General features: G+C 53.6%; 1 protein-coding gene across 1 annotated transcript; it reads left to right on the top strand.

Moving 5' to 3' along the window:
- Nucleotides 1–8,854: 8,854 nt before the first annotated feature.
- On the top strand, nucleotides 8,855–19,478 carry GCK (glucokinase (hexokinase 4)). Its single transcript, XM_008575867.1, has 10 exons — nucleotides 8,855–8,860; nucleotides 12,460–12,616; nucleotides 13,121–13,275; nucleotides 14,426–14,545; nucleotides 15,424–15,519; nucleotides 15,632–15,731; nucleotides 17,641–17,824; nucleotides 18,698–18,884; nucleotides 19,034–19,143; nucleotides 19,334–19,478. The coding sequence occupies exons 1-10, from the start codon at nucleotides 8,855–8,857 to the stop codon at nucleotides 19,476–19,478; spliced, it is 1,260 nt and encodes a 419-aa protein (XP_008574089.1).
- Nucleotides 19,479–20,633: the final 1,155 nt, after the last annotated feature.

Here is a 20,633-nt window from a genome sequence, read left to right as displayed (position 1 = left end):
TTTTTTTAAACTTAAAATCTATTTTGACTGGTAACAATAGCCACCACAGCTCTCTTTTGCTTACTATTTTTATGAAATATCTTTTTCCATCCTTTTGCTTTCAAACTTTGTGTCTTTATACCTAAAGTGAGTCTCTTGTAGACAGCATATAGGTAGATCATGTTCTTTGTATCCATTATGCCAGTCTCTGCCTTTTAATTGAAGAGGTTAATCCATTTACACTTAGAGTAATTACTGATAAGGAGGGGCTTACTTTTACCACTTAGCTTTTTTTTTTTTCTTATGTCTTAAATTTTTGTTGTTGTTGTTTCTCAGTTCCTTCATTACTGGATTTTCTTTTTAGCCAATTTTTTGTGTTGTTACATTATAATTTCCTTCTTTCCTTTTCTGCATATATTTTTAGTTATCTTCTTAATGGCTGCCTTGGGGATACAATTAACATCTTAGACTTGTAAGAACCTAGTTTGAATAATACTTAATTCCAACAGTATACTCCAACAGTATACTCTACTCCTACACATCCCCATCCCTCTTCCTTTATATTGTTATTCTCACAAATTATTGCATGCTCATTAACATAGATTTATAATTATTGTTTTCCGCATTTGCCTTTTAAATCATATAGAAAAACAAGAGGAGTTATGAACCAAAACTACAGTGATACTGTCAGTCATATTTACCTATGTAGTGACCTTTACCAGTGGCCTTTATTTCTCCATATGGCTTTGAATTACTACCTAGTGTCTTTTCATTTCAGCCTGAAGGTCTCCCTTTAGCATTTCTTTTTTCCTTTCTTTTTTTTTTTGGTGACTGGCCTGGTACACAATCTAAACCTGTGACCTTGGTGTTACCAGCACCATGCTCTCCCAAGTGAGCTAACTGGCCAGTCCTCCCTTCAGCATTTCTTGTAAGGCATGCCTACTGGTAAAGAATTCTGTCAAGTTTTGTTTATATGAAGTGTCTTAATTTCTCCTTTATTCTTGAAGAATAGTTTTGTTGGCCACAGAATCCTTGGTTGACAGATTTATTTTTTCCTTTCAGCCCTTTAAATATGTCATTCCACTGCCTTCTGGCCTCCATGGTTTCTGATGATAAATAAGCTGTTAATTTCATTGAGGATATTTTGTATGCCATGTGTCACTTCTCTCTTACTGCTTTCAAGATTCTCTCTTTGTCTTTGTTTTTCAACAATTTGACTGTAATGTGTCTCAGTGTGATCTCTTAGTTTATTCTGCTTGTAGTTCATTGAACTTCTTGGATGTGTATATTCACATCTTATATCAAATTTGGGAAATTGTTTCACCATTATTTCTTCAAATATTTTTTCTGCCCCTTTCCATTTGTCTTCTATTTCTGGAAGTCTTATCATACTTATGTTGGTATGTTTGATGGTGTCCCACAGGTCTTTCAGATTTTATTCATTTTGCTTCTTTCTTTTCTTTTCTTTCATTTTTTTCTTCTGCTCCTCAGACTGGATAATTTCAATTGCCTTATCTTTAGGTTCACTGATTCTTTCTTCTGCCTGCTCAGATCTGCATTAAACTCCTCTGGTGACTTTTTCATCTCAGTTACTGTAACTTTGGGGTCCAGAATTTCTATATGGTTCCCTTTTAATCATTTCTATCTCTTTATTGTCATTCCCTATCTGTTCATACATTGTTCTCCTAATTTATTTTAGTTTTTTTGTCCCTGGTTTCCTTTAGCTCATTAAACATATTTAAGACAGTTGATTTAATATCTTTGACTACTAATTCCAATATCTGTGTTTTCTTAGGGATACTTTCTTTCTAATTCTTTTTTTCCTGTGGTTTAGTCATATTTTCCTGTTTCTTTGTATGCTTTGTAATACTTTGTTGAGAACTGAATATTTTGATAAATATAATGTCGTAACTCTGGAAGTTAGCTTCTCCCCCTCCTTAGGAATTGATTTTGTTGCTTGTTGAGGTCTGCAGTTGTTCATTTGTATAGTGACTTTTCCAAACTATTTTTGCAAAGTCTATATTCCTTCTTGTGTGTGGTCACTGAAGTTTCCATCCTGTTGTCTCTGCAGTCATCCTGTGACCTGAAAGAGAAATCCTTTAATGTATAGATCAAAAAACAAGCAAAAAAACACAGCATTTATGTCTCTTTAAATCTTCTGACAGATGCCACTAGAGAGACTGATACAGCCAGAGGGCATAGAAACAAAGGCAACATTACTCTGGGCTCTCAGAAACCACCAGATCAACCAAAATGCACAACTCCAAATTTCTGGAAGACAGGTCCTTTCTTCCCACCATTGCTCCAGCCACCAGCTCTTGGAACATGGGTACTGTCCCCATGGCTATGGGAGGGCTGAGAAATGGGGAAAGTAGCTGGTTCACCCATGCTGCTCACTTATGAATCATCAGAAGCCTCTCCATTGAGCACTCCTGTGGTTGCTATAAGCATCTGGTCAGGTTCCAGAGTTTTGAAATAGTTTCTTGTCATAGTTTTTTCCCCCCTAACTTAATGGTTGTTTAGGTAGAGGAAACAAGTTCTGGAACTTCCTACTCTGCCATTTTCCATAATATCATCCCATAGACATTCTCTTTTCAGACAAAAAGCTTCAATGATTTAGTGTAGGACAAGCATCTGAGAGGATGTGCCACCTGGTCTGTCTTCTTAGAACACTCTGAAATAATCAGTAGCAATAGGGGTGGGAGCCTGGAATTAGATCTGCCATAGATCAAGAGCTCAGGACAGCCTGTGTCATAAACTCTGATCCAAGGACTAAACATCCTTTGGAAACAACAATAACTACAAGCTATTGAACAACTTGTATGTGCCAAGAGTTTTATCTCTATTATCCCATTACATCCTCTCAACAGCCCTGTGAGGTAGGTGAATCGTTATCCCATTTTACTGATGAAAAAATTGAGGCCTAGAGACATTAAAGGACTTGTCCAAAGTCCCAGAGCCAGTGAGTGGCAGAGTCAGACTCAGGCTAGGGACATCGTTCTCCTGTGTTACCAGATGCTATCCTGCCTCTCCACACATGGTTCTGGATGATCCTCCCACCCCCTCACCCTGTGCCCACCCAATACTCAAGACTACTCCCTCCTCCTTCACCAATACTCTGCCCTTATCCCTTACATGGTACTGGCCCTTAGGCTTCACCCCTGATCCCTGACCCCAGGCCTCCATCCCCATCTGCTGTCAGAGGCCAACACTGGGGCAGAGCAGACCTCTGCGGCTACCACTGTTCCAACCGCTGCCAGCTGGAGCTGAAGCTTCTAAACATCTCCAGCTTGGAAGCAGCCCCAAAGGATATTTTCTGTTCCCCAGCACGTGCTTGGCCCTGAAGTGTTCCTCATCTAGTCATGAAGGATAAACTGTTAACAATCCTGGAGTCAGACTGACATGGGGGTGAATCCCAGCCAAGTCCCTTATAGCTGTTGCATTCTAGTAAGTCCCATAACTCTCATGGGCCTCAGTTTCCCCACATATAAAATGATGGCTCCCAGATCAAGGGCCAGTTGTAATCCCTGTAGAGGGTCTGGCACAGCACATGGCATGTGGAAGCCACTGAGCACACACCAGCTGTGTCATTTGATCTTGGCATGCTCTGTTGTCTCTCGGATCATCTCCCACTTGTCTCTCTGTCTCTGATATCCTGGCCACAGGCCATCACTATCCCGCTCCCCAGGCCTGGGCCTACCCCTCGGCACAAGGGCACAGCCAATCTAATGTCTACCCTGCCGTGAGCAAACACTTGCAACACCGTGCTGACCTGCAGTCCCTATTGCATCAGTGTGCCCATATGTGGTGACCAGCTGGTGCTGAGAGCAATCAGGGGACAGGCTGTGTAGTAGGGGCTGCACTTTGGGCCCCCTGGCATCCTGGCCTCCACTTTCTTTCCCACTGGCATATGGGGTCTGGCATTTGGCCTATTTTACTGTGATCCTCTATCCTTTAGAGTCTGCGTCTCAGAGCTTCTGTGCCAAAATAGCAGATAAGACCCAGCCTTCCCTTTTTTTTTGAACCTGATTTTTAAATATTACTCCATTAATACACATTCATTGCAGAACAATGTAGGAAATACAGATAAGCAAAAAAGGAAAATAAATTAAAATTACTCATATTTTCACCATCAAAACGATTACTGTTATCATTTTGCTGTATTTCCTCCGAGGTGTGACTGGTTTTCCCCTGTGTTAGTCATCTATTGCTGTATGACAAATTACCTCAAATGCAGTGCCTTAAAACAACAAATCTTTATTATCTCACATGTTCTGTGGGTGGGGAGTTAAGAAGCAGCTTAGCTGGAGGTCTGGTTTGGTGTTTCTCCCGAGTTTGCAGTCAAGGCGGGTGGCGGCTGGGGCTGCCTCATCTGAAAGCTTGACTGGGACTGGCAGGTCTGCTTCGAAGGTGGTTCTCCCCATGCCTGCCAAGCTGAAGCCCCTCGTTGGCAGGAGTCCTCACTTCTCAGTGGACCTTCCCATAGGACTTGAGTATCCTCATGACGTGGCAATCCAAGAGAGAGCAAGGCCAAATCCATGACATCTTTTATGGCCCAGCCTCCAAGTCACACTGCAGCATGTCTGCATTATCCTATTTGTTACACAGGCTGGAGCTGTTCCACATGAGAGGGGACTATACTGTGGGGCGAATACCAGAGGAGGGCCCGTGGGAGGCATCTTGGAGGGTGGCCGCTGCCACAACCCCCTTAGATGGTATGTCATGAGCATCTTTCCATGCCAATAGAGGCAGAGCATCTTACCAGTTTTAATGACTGCATATAAATGTAGAATAAGTTACTTAACCAATCCCCTATAGTTGGATACCTGGGTTGTGTCCCATTTTTTTTTTAATTGGGAGCTGGTCGGTACAGAAATTGAACTCTGGACCTTGGTTCTCTCAGCGCCATGCTCTAACCAACTGACCAGCCAGCCCACGTGTCCCATGTTTTGATACTAGAATGAATAATCTTGAGGACCCATCACTGAGCTTGTCCTATTATTTCCCTGTGCAACCAATGGACGGGGATGCCAGCTGGGACACAGCGCAGGGTCCCTTCTGACTCGACCCTTCTTTTTCTCTCCCCATCGAATGCAGAGTTCACCATCTGCTGAGACATCCTAGCCCACCGTTGCACAGCTCTTTTTTTCTAGAAAGCTCCAAGTAGGAACAATGTCCATCCATCCTCCTCGGGACAGCCTCAACCTATTGAACACAAGTGCGTCCCGGGCACCCCTCAGAAGCCATCGTCTCTGAGGCCCTCTCCTTCCTGGCCCCCCTTGTCTGCACAGGTCTGGACAGGTTTGTCCGTACAGAATTCTTTGAGGGCAGGGACTGTCTCCTGGTACGACGACACTTGGCTGTAGTGTCATGTGAACCATGGGTGTCACTCCTTCACCTAAAGAGGAAGCACTGAGACAAGACCAGGAGGGGGCTCAGGAGGGCCGGCCTGAGGCACGAGAAGCTGGTCCTGGGGGACTGACAGGTGGGGAAGTGGGGCCATTGGTCCCCTTTCTGCCCTCACAGGAGCCAGTGAACCGAGGAGGTGGCACCAGGAAAGGACTCTGGAGAAGGCTGCTGGTTGCTCAAGTACAAGCTAGAGAGGGCACTGGCATCCAGCCAAACCCAGCAGGGGGCCCGTTGCCTCTGCCCCGCCTTTGTCCACACCCTCCGCTCCCACTTCTCAGGTGACAGAGCTAAAAAACTCTGACCCTCCTCACCAGCGCTATGTGCTTGGCTCAGGAGAAGGGCAGGCCCCCTTGGGCCACTGCTTCCTGGTCTGGCTGGCCCAGAAGAGCACCCGCCCTCAACCCTGGCATGAGCCCTGCCCACGAGCAAGCAGCGGCTCACAGCTAGGGGCCGGCCGGGTCAGTGACCCTCGCGTGGGGTCTGGTGAGGCCACTTTTGCTCTATTTTAGGAAAGGGATCAATTGCGTCAAGGGCTCTCTCAGGGGTGAACACTCTGGCCATTGGCGGGAGAGCCTGGCATCCTGACAAAGCACCCTCCATACCTGACCCACTGCAAACTCCAGCTAATTTTAGCAGGGCTTGGCAGGTGCTGGCGAGTGCAGGGCATGTGGGGGTTACTATCGGGTGAGCCCCAGGAGGGGCCGGGCCAGGGAAACATGGTCTGTGCCCCACGGATGCACCTGAAGCGAGCCCTAGGCCTGTACTAGGCTGTCACAAAACCTAAGCATGACCTCCCCACTTTCTTTTTTGTTTCTTCTTTCAAGGCATCTTGAGGTGGGTTGATAATTTACAGTTGAGGAGTCCTGCCTAAAACATGTATTTTTTACTTGTGGGGGACACATTTGAGTGGCTGTGGGGATCTGCACCTGATCGTGGCTCTTCCACCAGCTTAAACCTGGCTCTCATTGGCCCAATGGGGTGATAGCCACGTGTGCGTCACTGCGCCAACTTTGCGGCTGGGTGGGCAGGAGGGACACGCCCACCTCCCACCTCTACCTTGAGCATCTTGAGTTCCCGCACCCTCTGCTCACCCTTCCCAAGTCCTGCAGTGGTCAGGCCTGTGTCCTTTTCTGCAACAGCTTCGGACCTGGCCTTCCTGCCACTTGCATGCCCCTGCTCACCCAAGTGCCATACAGGATTTCCCCGACCCCCCATGGTATGAAATGCAAATCGGACCTTTCCACAGATGAAAATCCATGGGGGATCCCCCTTACCTCCGAGAGCAAGTCGGCTTTGCTGGCACAGGCCAGGCCTTCTCGGTACCCCTGCCCTGTTTGAGGGCATTTCAGCTAGCACTTCTGCCCGCCAAAGCAGCCAGGTTGACTTCCCACCCGCACAAGTCCAAGGAGAGGAAGATGGATAGGCTGGTTCCACAACTGCCCTCCACCCTCTGGGCAGCAATCCAGGCCCTGTCCCCACAGCCCTAGTCAACCTTGACCTACATGGGCCTCTTCTGTCCTTCTGGCCCTGCCCCCAACCCCATGGCAGTGGGCAGAGTGTTTCAGCAGCTGCCTGCTGAGCCCTTCAGTGCAGAAGTGTGGGCTGCTGGCCTCAGGCAACTCTCTGACCAGGCAGCCCTCACCTTGCCCTCAGACTCCAAAGCTGCAGCCACACTCTTGGCCACAGCAGGCAGGAACATCTCCAATTCCCAAAGAACCTACTTCTTGGCCCTCAGAGACATGGCAAAGGATGTGACAAGCAGCCAGGCCCAGACAGCCTTCACTCTGGTAAGGGTCACTCCAAAGCCGGGGGCCTAGGATTGGGACAGTAGCCCTCAGGGACATGCCCTTGGTTTTTCAGATTACCAAAACCAAGGTTGGGGGTAGGGGGTGGCGAGCAGACCCTGGACCCCTTGAAAGGAGGCACACAGGCCTCTGGGGGTCCTGGCTAAGGCAGCTGTGCCTGTCACTGGACCCTCTCCCCACCACCCTCTCCTTGCTGTGGCCACCCACTGTCCAGCCTCTCCAGAAGTTCTCAGGAAATTGCTCCCAGGCTGACAGTGACCCAGGCATCTGGCACCCATCCTGGGGCTTGGCAGGAAGTGATGTCCAGCACTCAGTGTCTCCTTGTGGCAGTCTGGGGGTTGGTGGCTCAGGGACTCTCTTCCTGAAGAGTTTGTGGGCGGCTGGCCCAGGGTCGCTCACTACTGTGTGCACAGCTGCGCCAGGGGCCCAGGAGCAGAGGGGCCGGGCTGCAGCTGGACACATGGCACTGCGACGGGCCTGCAGCATTTGTCCCCCGGGGCCTGAGGCTCCACCAGTGCTGAAATGGAAGCTCCTTCGGGCCCTCCTTGGTCCATCAAATGCAGCACTGAAAGGTGCCTGCCCTTCTTCCTGTGTTCTGGGGATGGGACCTCAAGCACTGCTCACTGTGTAAAGGGGACAGCCTTCCACCAGCTGTGCTGCAACCTGCCCCCACGGCCCTGCCCAGCCAGCTCTGCCCCTCTCATTTTGCCATCCAACCTATACACCCAGTGACCTTGTCCAGGCCTGTGGCCTTAAGGACTGTCCCATACTTATGGCTTCCAGATTTGTATCTCCAGCCGGACTTTCCTCTGAATGCTGGCCTCACATGCTACCTGGGGCCAATCCCCTAGCTGGCAGGCAAGAGAAACTTCTGTGGGCCACTGGGGTTGCCTCCCAGAGGCTGCCGGGTCAGGGCAGTCTCTGTGCTCTGTTCTCCTGGGGATATATGTGGGGGCCTGTGGCTTCTTGGGCCCCCCAGCAGCACCCACATTTCCTAGGCTACTCAGGAAAGTCCTGCAAGCCTGCACAGATGCCCAGCGTGAGATGTGTCAAAGAAACACCTGTAGCTGGGGTCTGGGCTCCAGGAAGGGCTGGGGCCAGCCCTGAAATGGGGCAGGAGGTAGCCAAGTGGGGACTGGGGAGGGGTGGGCAGGCTCGGAGTGGCATCTGAGTTTAAACCCCAGCTCTGTGCCCCCCGATGCTGAGGGATTGGAGAAGGGTTTGTACCTGTGTGTTCAGTTTCCTCACTTGTAGAGTGGAGAGAATAAAAATACCTGTGTCCCGGGTTTTGTAGGAATGACAGGGGGTGCCCAGGGCAGGCCAGGTGCATGGAAGTGTGGCTCAGCCTGAGTCCCTGCTCCTGCGAAAACCCCTGGGGGCCTGTGAGGCAGACCCCCACCCCACACCATGACCCCAGGGCTGTGAGACAGAGCCAGTGGGAGTTCCCTCCTTGGGGTCATACATTGACCCAGGGCCAGGAGTGCAGGCATCTGAGGAAGGGGCTCATGCCCACCAAGGATGAAGCTCACCTTTACAGCATGCTCCCCACAGCAGGAGGTGAACCCCCATGTCAGCCATGCCCAGGTGGCTCCAGCCAGCTCCACCACCACGGGGACAGGCTCCCCACTCCACGCACTCACCTCCCCACACCCTCATTGAGAATGGAGGCCTACTTTTACAAAAACCCATCAGAAATCCTGATTTTTCTCTAAAAATGTCTTTATTTTAAATAGATTTTAAATGTTGGCAGCAAATTTAAGCTTCTGAGGATATGACACAGGACATATCAGACCCACAAGCCAGATGCAACTGGATTTACAAAAATGGATTCAGGGTTGGCCTAAGTTCCCATCTCTCTTTTTCACTTAGCCCGGATGTTCCTCCCAGACTCCACCTCCTTTCCTGTAAGGGCCACAGAAGGCCCCATGGTAAGGTGTCCCAGCATTGATGCTGAGTCCCCACGGGTGGAATGGGGTCTCCTGTGGCAATAGGAGACACTTCATGTGCTTCTTGTGAAGTGCTTGCTGGACTCTTTCTGCAGAACAGATTCTTAGGAAAGAAACCACTAAGTCAAAATTAAATGTTGATAGAAACTCCAAATTGTCCTCTGAACAGATGGCATCCATTTGACCTCATGCAGTGCCCGGGATTCCTCAGGGGGCATGTTCTGGCTCAGAAGGCAGCAGAGCAAGGGCGTCCTCAGTCAGTGGCTGGCCCATGGGCCTGGACATGGATGTTGAAGACTTGGGCTTTTCCAGGCCCTATGGGGTCCTTCCAGTCCTCCATATCTGTGACAATAGAAACAACAGCCGCCATTTATCTCCTTCTCTCTGTGTCCCTCCCAGGGCTGGGCCAGTTCTCCATGCAGCCCTGCAAGGGAAGGTCACTCAGGAGTCCTCAGCTTTCTTTTTTTTTTTGTCTTTTTTTTTTTTACTGACCAGTAACGGGATCGCAACCCTCGGTGTTGCTCCCGCACCGCGCTCAGCCAATGAGCGGGAACCGGTCTCCACATGGGATCCGAACCCTCGGTGGGAGAGCCGCCATGCTCCCAAGCGGTGCACTCTCCAGTGCGCCTCCGGGCCGGCCCAGGAGTCCTCAGCTTTCTGACACTATAGCCACACTGTGACCAGCCTCCGGCATGGGCTCCCAAGCCATCGTCCTCCCCCAAGACTGAAGTGTTGGCTCCTCCTGTGAACAGCCCTAGGCCAGATGAGCTGTCCCAACAGAGGGGTGGGATGGAGCCAGTGGGGCCTGATGGCTTGACCCTGCAAGATCAGCATCTCTTTTGTTAAGAGCCCACAGGTGTTTTATAATCAGGTCCTTGAACCTGAGGGGGATGTGGACCTGCTGACAAGGACTTCCTGCGGGCAGCCCCGGTGTGCATGGGCCCCACTGCATGTGCTGGATGTGTGCACCTGCACAGCTGACTTCCATAAGCTCCTCATCTAGGAGGTGGGCAGATGCTGGCACCTCATCCCTGGTGCTGCTGTGACGAGGCTGGGAGGCAGCTGTGTGAAGCACCCAGCTCCCGCCTGGCATAGTGGAGGAATTCAGCAAACATTGAATGTTACTACTGCTAGTTCCTGGCATATTCTACATTTGCAAGTGTAGGAAAGAGACACAAGAGGCAAAGGTTGGAACCGTGGGCCTTTGAGGACAGCCTGGATTGTTCCACAGAGTGCAGCAGACCACCAGTGGTGTGGTCCACAGGGACAGCCATGGGGGCTGCCCTCCCTCCACCCCCATGCCCAGAGCTGCAGAACAGCGCCTGCTCAGCCAACACGGGTGCTTGATTCTGTGTCTTTTGTCACAGCCTTTGTCAGCTCCATCCCTTTCTGACCTTCCCTGAGTTTAAATTTTAAGTGTTGGATCTCGTTAGGAGAAGTGTTCTTAACTAAGGATCTGTATCTGTCAGCAGTGATTTGGGCTGCAGGAAACCAAACACCTGAGTACCCGTGACATAAGCAGTTAGATTTTGCTCCCATAATCAGCATGTGGAGGTAGAGGGTTGGGCATCCATCTCTTATAGGCATACTACTAGCAGCTTTTCCCTTCAGACTTGTTTCCTCATGGTTGCAAGACAGCTGCTGCAGTGCCCGTCATCACATCCTTATACAGCTGTGTTTACTTACAAATATAGGGGGGCACTGAATTTTCCCTTCCTGCTGAAATCAGGCTTTTCTTCACCTGCCATGGACCAGAACTGGGCCACATGCCCAACTCTAAACCAACTACTGACAAAAGGAGATAGAATCACTGTGCTTGGATTAGCCCAATCATAGGCTATAATCTGCTATACCCACTCCCCAAAAAACTTGAGTTCTAAACACAGGAAGAAGGGGCAGCAAATGGCTTTGTTGCCTCTGGCTGGAATTCAGAGCAGCTCCAACCCCCTGAACTTATGCATAAGACCGTAGGCAGAAGAATGTGAGTTTTTGTAAAGAATGGATCCACGACTTTTATCAGCATATCTTTCCTTTTCCTTTTTGGTTCAAAATGAAAATATTTATGATTATTTTTCTCACCACTGCCCAGATATAACCAGTGTATCAACATGAATATGCACTTTGTGAGAAGGGGACTGACAAACCCCATCCACCTGCAGCTTACTGGGGTCGCATAGGCAGAGCCACAGCTGCTTTCATGGCCCGTCCTCCTGCCCCCGTGTGGAGGGTGCACTGCCACACCACGGGCTGTCCATACTTGAATGGCAGTGTGGAATCTGCACTTCCTGGGCACAGGCCTCTCTCAGGCCAGTGCATGGAGACCCTTCTCCCTCTGCGGCCTCAGAGCTGTCCACTCTGGGGCTGATAAGCAGACACCCTGATGGGCAATAATATCCCCTCCTGACTGGTGTGGCCGAGGCCATGCCCGTGCTCTCTTGCACTGGCTGGCCCATTCATTTCCTTGGCATTAAGTCCTAGAAGTAGAATAATGGGATCTTTCTTTTTTTTCGTGTCCGGCAACGGATCGCAACCCTCAGTGTCGCGCCCGTACCGGACCGGGACCGGCAACGGGATCGCAACCCTCGGTGCTGCACCCGCACCTCGCTCAGCCAGTGAGCGGGAACCGGTCTGTATGTGGGATCCGAACCCTCGGCAGGAGCACCACCGCACTCCCAAGCGGCGCACTGTAGCAGTGCGCCACTGGGCCGGCCCCGAATAATGGGATCTTTTAGACAGCAGTGCCAGGGGCAGGTCACCCTCCAGTCCTGCCACTCCAGCCCTGTCTCACCAACTCTCCCCTCCTCCTCCCCTTGCCCCAGAGCTGAGGGACCAAGGGAGGCGCTACAAGACCTTGTGCCACAGGGATATCACCAGGGACAAAAGCCACTGTGCCTCTGCCGCTTGCCCTTCCCACACTCCCCAGGCTAATTTGTTGAGGGGGCTGGTCTCAGAAATCCACTTTTACCATTTTTCAGCTGGTTTTAACTGTGGTCAAGAGTTTGAAATGACCCAGGGCCAGAGGATAAAAGGAGATTCAGGATGTGTGTGGGAGGGGCCAGCCCGGTGGCTCACTCGGGAGAGTGCGGTGCTGATAACACCAAGGCCCCGGGTTCGGATCCCATATAGGGATGACCGGTTCGCTTACTGGCTGGGCGTGGTGCTGACAACACCAAGTCAAGGGTTAAGATCCCCTTACCGGTCATCTTTTTAAAAAAAAAAAAAAAAAAAGGTGCTGACAGGATGTGTGTGGGAAATGCCCCAGGAGACCCCCAGTGTGTGGGCACCTGGTGACAGCCCCACCCGTCCCCGCGCAGGTGGAGCAAATCCTGGCGGAGTTCCAGCTGCAGGAGGAGGACTTGAAGAAGGTGATGAGGCGGATGCAGAAGGAGATGGACCGCGGCCTGAGGCTGGAGACGCATGAGGAGGCCAGTGTGAAGATGCTGCCCACCTACGTGCGCTCCACCCCGGAGGGCTCAGGTGCCACGGGGATGGGACCCTCACCCCAACGCGGCTGTCAGCCAGGCCCTAGCATGAGGAACGCCCAGGCCCTTCTAGGTGGCTCGGCTGTCCCCAGCCTTCCTGAGACAGGACGCCATGAAGTCCCCAATGTGCTGGGCCGGTTTCTGCCCTCGGCTTCTGTGGTCCAGCCCTGGGCACTCAGGCCCACCCTGGAGCCAGCGAGCCTCAGGAAAACTGGCTTTTCATTTCACAACGAGGCACAGCTGCCTGGGGTCACTTAGGAGACCCCCAACCCAGTCCTGAGTCTGGGCCATTGTGCTAGGTCCTTGTTAGGCTCCAGGTGACTCACTGACTTCTCCCCAGTTCACCTTGGCCACTTCCCCTTCTTTGCTCTGGCATCCCCCAGCCTGGCATCAGCAGACCCTTGTCCAGCTCTCTTGTTCCCGTCACCCAGATCCCGCCCAGCCCAGGGCCTGCCAGGGGTTGTCCATGAGGCTGACGTGTTTCTCCCTGTGCCTGCAGAAGTCGGGGACTTCCTCTCCCTGGACCTGGGCGGCACCAACTTCAGGGTGATGCTGGTGAAGGTGGGGGAGGGCGAGGCGGGGCAGTGGAGTGTGAAGACCAAGCACCAGATGTACTCCATCCCTGAGGACGCCATGACAGGCACCGCCGAGATGGTAAGCAGCTGGGGGCGGGGGTCTGGGGGGTGAGGAAGGCTGCCCAGGATCATAGGGCTCAATGAGTCCTCATGGGAGGGTCCATCCATCCATCAGGGGCAGAGGGAGCTGTGGGCAGGAGGATCACCAGCCTCAGAGGGCCCCAGAAGGCAGCTCAGAAGCCTAGGGGGACAGCCACCAGGCACAGCCAATGTGTCCCTGAATCCCACAGTTACCATCTGGCCAGCATCAGGGATGGGAACAGGCTGAGGAGGGGTCAGTGGCAGGAGGAGGTCCAGCTAGTTGCACCCTGTCCACTTTCCCAGAGGAAAAGCCCACGTGTAAGGACAGAAATGTGACCTGCCAGCTAGAGAATGTGCCACTCACCCCTTCCCACAGGCGGTCCTTGCCTTCCACCAGTGTGCACACTAAGTGGGGTGACAGCAATCACAATGTCTGCTCAGGCAGCAAGACCCCCGACCATGGCGAGCCCTGGGGAGGTGGGCAAAGCCAGAGCCCCCGGCACGGCCAGGCACTAAGCCAGGGCTGATTCCCAGAGGGGAAGGTCTCCAAGACAGGAGGCTGCCCGAGGCCACCCGTGGCTGCCTGGCCCTCACCACACCTGTAGCTCACTGCCCTGTACATGGAGCCTGGCATGAATCAAGGTAGCGAGAATGGTGCGGGTGCCTCCCTGGGCCTCAACACCCAGCAGGGTCAATCTGCAGAGCATTCAGCAATGCCCAGTTCTTTGGACAGGCCCACGTGAGGGGGACAGGGTGGCCAGGACACCTGGAAGTAGCAAAAATGACTGGGAGCTGAAGATAGAAATCTCAGTGACAGCCAAGGATGTACCTCTGTCCAGAGCCTCATGGGACAGCAGGGCACACCTGAAGCCAGACTTCCTTGGCTCCATCTGTGTCACTCTGTCCCAGAGGCTGATGTCAGGGGGTTCTGGCAAGGCCCAGGGCCTGAGTCCCAACAAGCACCAGCCAAAGAGGAGAGGGCAACTGCGGGCAGGCCTGGCATGCTGTGGCAGGCACAGAGGCCAGCGCTCCCCTGGGGCCTGATGGCTCAACACCCCCTGAGGAGCACCTCAGCATGGGCCCCAGGGAGGGCAGCCGGGCAGCCCACCCCCTGTAGCCCAACAGCCACCGTGGTGCGCCTCTTCCAGCTGTTCGACTACATCTCCGAGTGCATTTCCGACTTCCTGGACAAGCATCAGATGAAGCACAAGAAGCTGCCCCTGGGCTTCACCTTCTCCTTCCCTGTGAGGCACGAGGACATCGACAAGGTGGGAAAGGTGACGGGTGGTGGGGGGATGAGGGTGGACGAATGGGTGGATGCCCCCTCCAGAGGAACTCTACCGCCCCCACCACGTGTTGGGAAAGATCTCTGAAGGGAGATCTGGATTCCAATCATGGCCCTGTCACGATCACGAGGCTTTGGAAAATAAGCGTAATGTTAGCTGATTCTTATTACGTGCCCTAAGGCTCCCACAACCCTGTGATGCTTGTGCTATGGTCACCCCACGACAGGTGAGGAAACTGAGGTTAAGCAACTTGCCTACAGTGGGCAGTGGCAGGTGGTAGCGTGAGTGGGGCTCCGACTCACCCATGGACCATTGTGACATGACAGTGCCTCTGGTTGATTCAGAAATGGGAAGGGGCTGAGATTTTACCCTACTGCAAGCTAGCAAGTCAGACTGCTGGTTACACCTACACACATAAATTATACATACACATACATAAAACAGGAGAACTCTGGGTTAGAGACAAAGCAGCTGGAGCAACATTTTATGTGTTTTTCCAAGTCCCAGTTCCCACAGAGATGCAGTGAGGGCCAGGCAGCACCCTCACTTGCAGCAGGGTGCATCACAGCAGAGGAACCCCAATCTTATGCAGGGCTTATCCCCTCGGCACCTATCTTTACTCTGGGATGATGTCTTTGGGCTTTATTGTACAGACATTCTTAAATTGGCTGGGACCCAGCCCTGCAGAATATGAGCTATTCGTGGAGAATCATCCCCACCACCCCTCAAAGCTACATGGCTGCTCCAAGCCTATTCCTCAACTGTAAAGTGGGGTGCATAACCCTGTGGCCCCGGTCAGGAGCTAGTGAAGGGCTGCAGCCCAGCCCCAGCAAGGGTCAGCAGGCTTCCTCTTCCCACAGGGCATCCTTCTCAACTGGACCAAGGGCTTCAAGGCCTCAGGAGCAGAAGGGAACAACATCGTGGGGCTTCTCCGAGATGCCATCAAACGGAGAGGGGTGAGGGAGCACCTAAGCCTGTCCGGGGGCTGCCTTGGGCCCCCCACCCCAGCACCACCAGCCTCTCTTCTTGGTCCCCATCACTGCAGTCTCTGTGTATGTTTCTGGGCAGGACTTTGAGATGGACGTGGTGGCGATGGTGAACGACACAGTGGCCACAATGATCTCCTGCTACTACGAAGACCGCCAGTGTGAGGTCGGCATGATTGTGGGTAAGGGCTCCTGAGCCCCTGCCCCTTCCACACTGCTGAGGCTCCTCTGCCTACAGCAGGCTGCATGGGGACTCCACAGGGTGGCGGCCGGAGCAGGGCCCAGTGCAGAGCCCAGCTGGTCTTGGGTGTCATGATGCGGGGGCCGTGTCCAGGTAGGAAGCATTTCAACATGCTGATGCAGATGGCAGGCCAGCTGCACGTCACCTGGCCCATCAGGATTTAATTAAAACACTGTATCTGGTAAATTGACCAAACTGGACAGATCTGTCCAAGTGGAAGAGGATAAGTGAAAGTGGCGTCATCCCTTCCTGGACGGTCTTACGGCCCGTCCCCCTGCCCCTGCCCAAAGTGAAGGCAGGTGCCAGGAAAGGGAGCAGCAGCCCTACCCCTTCCAGCAGAGGGGTCTCACAGCAACCTGGGGGCCTTCTCAGAAGTTCCCACGATTGTCGAAACAAGAGTTTACTGAGGAGCAAATCAATCAGATCAGTTATCTGCTGTGCACACAGGCGTGTGGGTGTTTTTCTGGACTCTCTCCGCCCTGGTTACCGAGAAAATCAGTTTAAAGTTATTTGCTTCTGTGGGCTTGCAGAGCCAACTCTGAAAGGTTCTGTGTTTGTGCTCTTAGTTACCCACCGTATTATATCCCCAACCCCAAATATACACATCTTATGTATATCATATGTGGATACTCAAAAGTTCATGGAAAAATAGAATTAAAAGATAATGCAAATCTTTCCATTAACTTTTTGAAGTACCCTTGTACGTATTTATACACATGCATACATGTCAACATTATAAACATAAATATACCTTTTAAGCTCCAGCCTGAACTTGCTGTCTCTCTTCTCATGTCCTATTTCTTTTATTTCCATTCTCCCCTTTTGGATGCAAAGGTGTCTTTAAGTCCAACTTCTAAAAGTGAGTCCTACCATCCCTGGCTGTGCTCCCCTGGCCCTCTCGGGCCCCCAGAGCTGCCCCGGGCTCCCCAAGACTTCCCAACATGCATTCTCCCCAGGCCAAGCTGTAGCTGCTGGGCCCAAGCGCACCCTCGCAGAGAAGAGGTGGCAAGAGATGGGCAAGGCTCACATCTGCCCCACAAACACTCTTGGCGCCTTTGCTTAGTGTTTAAAAACGTGTTTATAATAATTACCAGGATCTAAAAATTGGGAGAATCCATATCAAAGTCTAGATTTATGTTTTCTCTGCAAACAAACTGGAAAGCCAGGCATCGTGGGCCCTGATTCCCATTTGGCAGTGAGACTGAGCAGCACCTGAGCTGTGTCCCTGGCAGTGCCAGGGGTGTACATCTCATGTAGTCACGCCCCGCTGGGGCTCCGCCCTCACCATTTTGAAACTCATCATAACTTACAAAGGGGTTGACATTTGTCACTTTGCACCAGGCCCAGCAAATTACAAATTCCATAGCCGGTCCTGCCTGCAGTAGCCTCTGGGTGCTCCCAAGGGCCCACATGGTGCCTTACTCACTTTTGGGTGCCTCAAACACAGCCCAGGATAAAAATGATCAGACACTTGTGTGGAAAGTGCTGGAAGACAAGAGTGGTGCCTAGACAAGATGATGCCGCAACATCCCACACCCATGCACACTGTTCCCCTCCATCCTCCCAAAGACCCAAGAAACGACCCAGGGTGGGGGAGGTACTACCGTCCCCTCTTAGGGAAGAGGACAGCTTGGAGAGCTGGCCCACCTACCTATCCCAGGCCACACAGCTAGCCCAGGCCTTCAGCCCCAGGATCAATTTTCCATTGATCCAAGCAACACAGGGAGACTCTTTACATAGGCATGGAGGGCCAAGGGGACCTCTTGCAGGCAGAACCAGGCCCTACTGGGCACACCTGGGGGAAGTGCAGCTGGGGCAGCTGGGTGGGGCCTGACACGGCCGCCCCACAGGCACGGGCTGCAATGCCTGCTACATGGAGGAGATGCAGAACGTGGAGCTGGTGGAGGGGGACGAGGGCCGCATGTGTGTCAACACCGAGTGGGGCGCCTTCGGAAATGCAGGCGAGCTGGACGAGTTCCTGCTGGAGTACGACCGCCTAGTGGACGAGAGTTCAGCAAACCCTGGGCAGCAGCTGTAAGGATTCTCCTGTCTCCCCCCCACACACCAGCCTGGCTCTCTGGGACAGCAGATGGGAGCCCTGCCACCACAGATAATGGGCTTGTTTTTAAACAGCTCTGGGGAAAAGCAAACTGACGATCCCTTCAGTGCAGTCGTGACCTGTCCCCTGTGAACCAGAACAGTGAGGGAGGGGGAGGGTTAGGCATGGATGGGGTTAGATAAGCCTGGACCTCTCCCTTCCAACAGGTGATCTCAAGCATGAGAAGGCTCTGGGACGCCCCCAGCAAGGCTTACAGAGTTTAACCCAGGGTTTCTCAAAGCACATATTTGTCCAGGTTCACAAGGAACGTTAGCATTGTGTGGAATGCTGCAGGTTGGCAGAACCCAGCTTGGGAACCAACCGGCACAGACCATGGCTATCATTTGTTAACCACCTCCTATGTACCAGGCCCATGCTAATTACTTTGTTAGCTTCATTTCTGAGCTCAGGGCCTCAATTAGCTCAGTAGTATTCAATGTATTCCAAGATGAAAATACAGAGGCTCGTAGATCAAGCAAGAGCATGCCGGCGCCGTGGTGCGTGCCTCAGGCTGGGCGCTAACGCTCCGAGCCTTAGTTTCCCCAACTGTAACTGGCCAATGAGGACAGCAGCCCCCTACACGGCTGTGGGAGGACTACAGTGATAGGCCGCGGGTTTAGCGCAGGACCCCGTATGAGAGAGGTTCCAGGGGGGACTGGACCAGGTCCTCGACTCCGAGGGAAGAGGCGTGACCCCAGGTCCTTGGGCCATGGGGCGGGGTGCCCCGCGTGGCGGCCTCGTGACCGTATGGGGGGTGGTGGGGATCTCCCGGCAGGCCTGCTGACATAAACGAGCCGCCCTGTGTCCAGGTACGAAAAGCTCATCGGTGGCAAGTACATGGGCGAGCTGGTGCGCCTCGTGCTGCTCAGGCTCGTGGACGAGAACTTGCTCTTCCACGGGGAGGCCTCGGAGCAGCTGCGGACGCGCGGCGCCTTCGAGACGCGCTTCGTGTCACAGGTGGAGAGGTGCGTGGGGGCGGGGGCGGGAAAGCAGAGGGTTAGGGGAGGCGCCCGGGGAGCCCGCGGCCCTGCAGCTGGCCCAGCGCTCGCGTGCCCCCACCCCGTGGCACCCCACCCGCCGTGGACACCGTGTCACTTCACCCACGCACCCACCCCGGGCGCGGCAATGTTGTCTCTCCCACTTAGAGCGGAGACCCTGGGCTGAGAGGGAGCGGCACTGACCGGGTTACTGCTGGTCCCTGGCGGAACCGGGACGCGCTCCCCTCAGGCACCCACGCCCCAAACGCTTTGGCCGGGTGAGGTGGGCAGGATCGCCCCCACTGCTCCATGGGGGACGCGCCGGGGGCCCCCGTGGCTCCCGGCTCCTCCGCTCCTCGTCCCCCTTGGCCTAGATACGGGGCGAGGGTGGGCGGCGTCGGGGCGCCGGGGACGGCGCTGGAGGACGGGCAGGGAGGCGGCTAGGCAGCCCTGCTCCCTCCCGCTTAGCTTCAAGGAGCGGTTCCACGCCAGCGTGCGCAGGCTGACGCCCAGCTGCGAGATCACCTTCATCGAGTCGGAGGAGGGCAGCGGCCGGGGCGCGGCCCTGGTCTCGGCGGTGGCCTGTAAGAAGGCCTGCATGCTGGGCCAGTGACAGCGGAGGCCGCAGCCGCACTGGACCAGGGCTCCACGGGACAGCGCTCCCAGCCTGGCCGGGGCAGGAGGCCTCGCCTTGTAAGGACCCATTCTGCTGCCACCCGCGGAAGATGCGGAGAGGCCCCCAGGGAAAGCGAGCCGGCCTCTTCTCTCAGAGTCGTCGGTTGGTGGGACAGCCCTAGGGCCCTAACTGGGGTAGGGGCTGGGAGGAGCAGGAACAGAGACTCCCAAAGCCCCTGCCTTTCCTGCTGGAATCAACTACCCAGAAGGGAGTCGCCCACTCAGGACTGTGTTGCATTTCCACACTGCCTGCCTCTCAGCTGCCCGGGGAACGGGGGCAGAGGGCCCGGCTGCGAGGACGAGGCCTCCCGGGCTGCAGGTTCTGGGATGGATCCTCACAAGAGATGCAAGAGACAGAACCCACAAGTCTCTGTCCCAAGGGACCCACGGAGGGGAGGAGGCCCAGCCCTGCACTGTCAGGAGCCCCCCTACCTGCTCCCACAGGCAGGATGGCGTCTTCAGCTCCCATGGCGCTGGCCCAGGAAGAAACTGCAGGCAGCGTTCAACACACCCACAGGGGACCACCCGGGCTCTCTCTTGTCTCACCAGACCTCCCATATGCCATCCCACCCTCTCCATGCCCAACCTGGGACTGTGTGGGTTTTTTAATTAAAAATTGTAAAAGTTTTAAACATGGCCTATCCACCGTTCTTTGACCTCTGTGCATAAGGACTGTGGGACTTATGCGGGGACAATACATAAAGAAACATGATCACAGGCATGCGGACATGTTGCTAGGCTGAGGTCTATCTTGGAATTTGCCTTCCCCTCTGGCAACTATGCCTGAGGGAGTGTGAAGAATGACAGACTGGCTGTAGGACAAGGAATGGGCGATGTGGAGTGTCAGAGGACTGGATAGCACACTGCCTGGCCCAGGTCCCAGCTCGCCTGCCGTGCAGTGTGTGTGGGAGAGAGTGCCAGGCCAGGAGTTGCTCAGGTTGGGGGATGGGGCTGATCCTACAGCAGGTCAGTGTCAGCAGGGTCCTGTCACCTCAGAGCCACCTTAGGTTTTGACAGTGAGTGGGGGCCAGAGATACAAGATGTCATGTGATTTCTAAGGTCCCCCCAGACACTCCTGTTGGTGAAATACATA

The sequence above is a fragment of the Galeopterus variegatus genome, unplaced genomic scaffold, assembly GCF_000696425.1.
Source record: "Galeopterus variegatus unplaced genomic scaffold, G_variegatus-3.0.2 Scaffold1247, whole genome shotgun sequence".
Classification (NCBI taxonomy): domain Eukaryota; kingdom Metazoa; phylum Chordata; class Mammalia; order Dermoptera; family Cynocephalidae; genus Galeopterus; species Galeopterus variegatus.
This window is presented reverse-complemented; position numbering and strand designations above follow the sequence as displayed.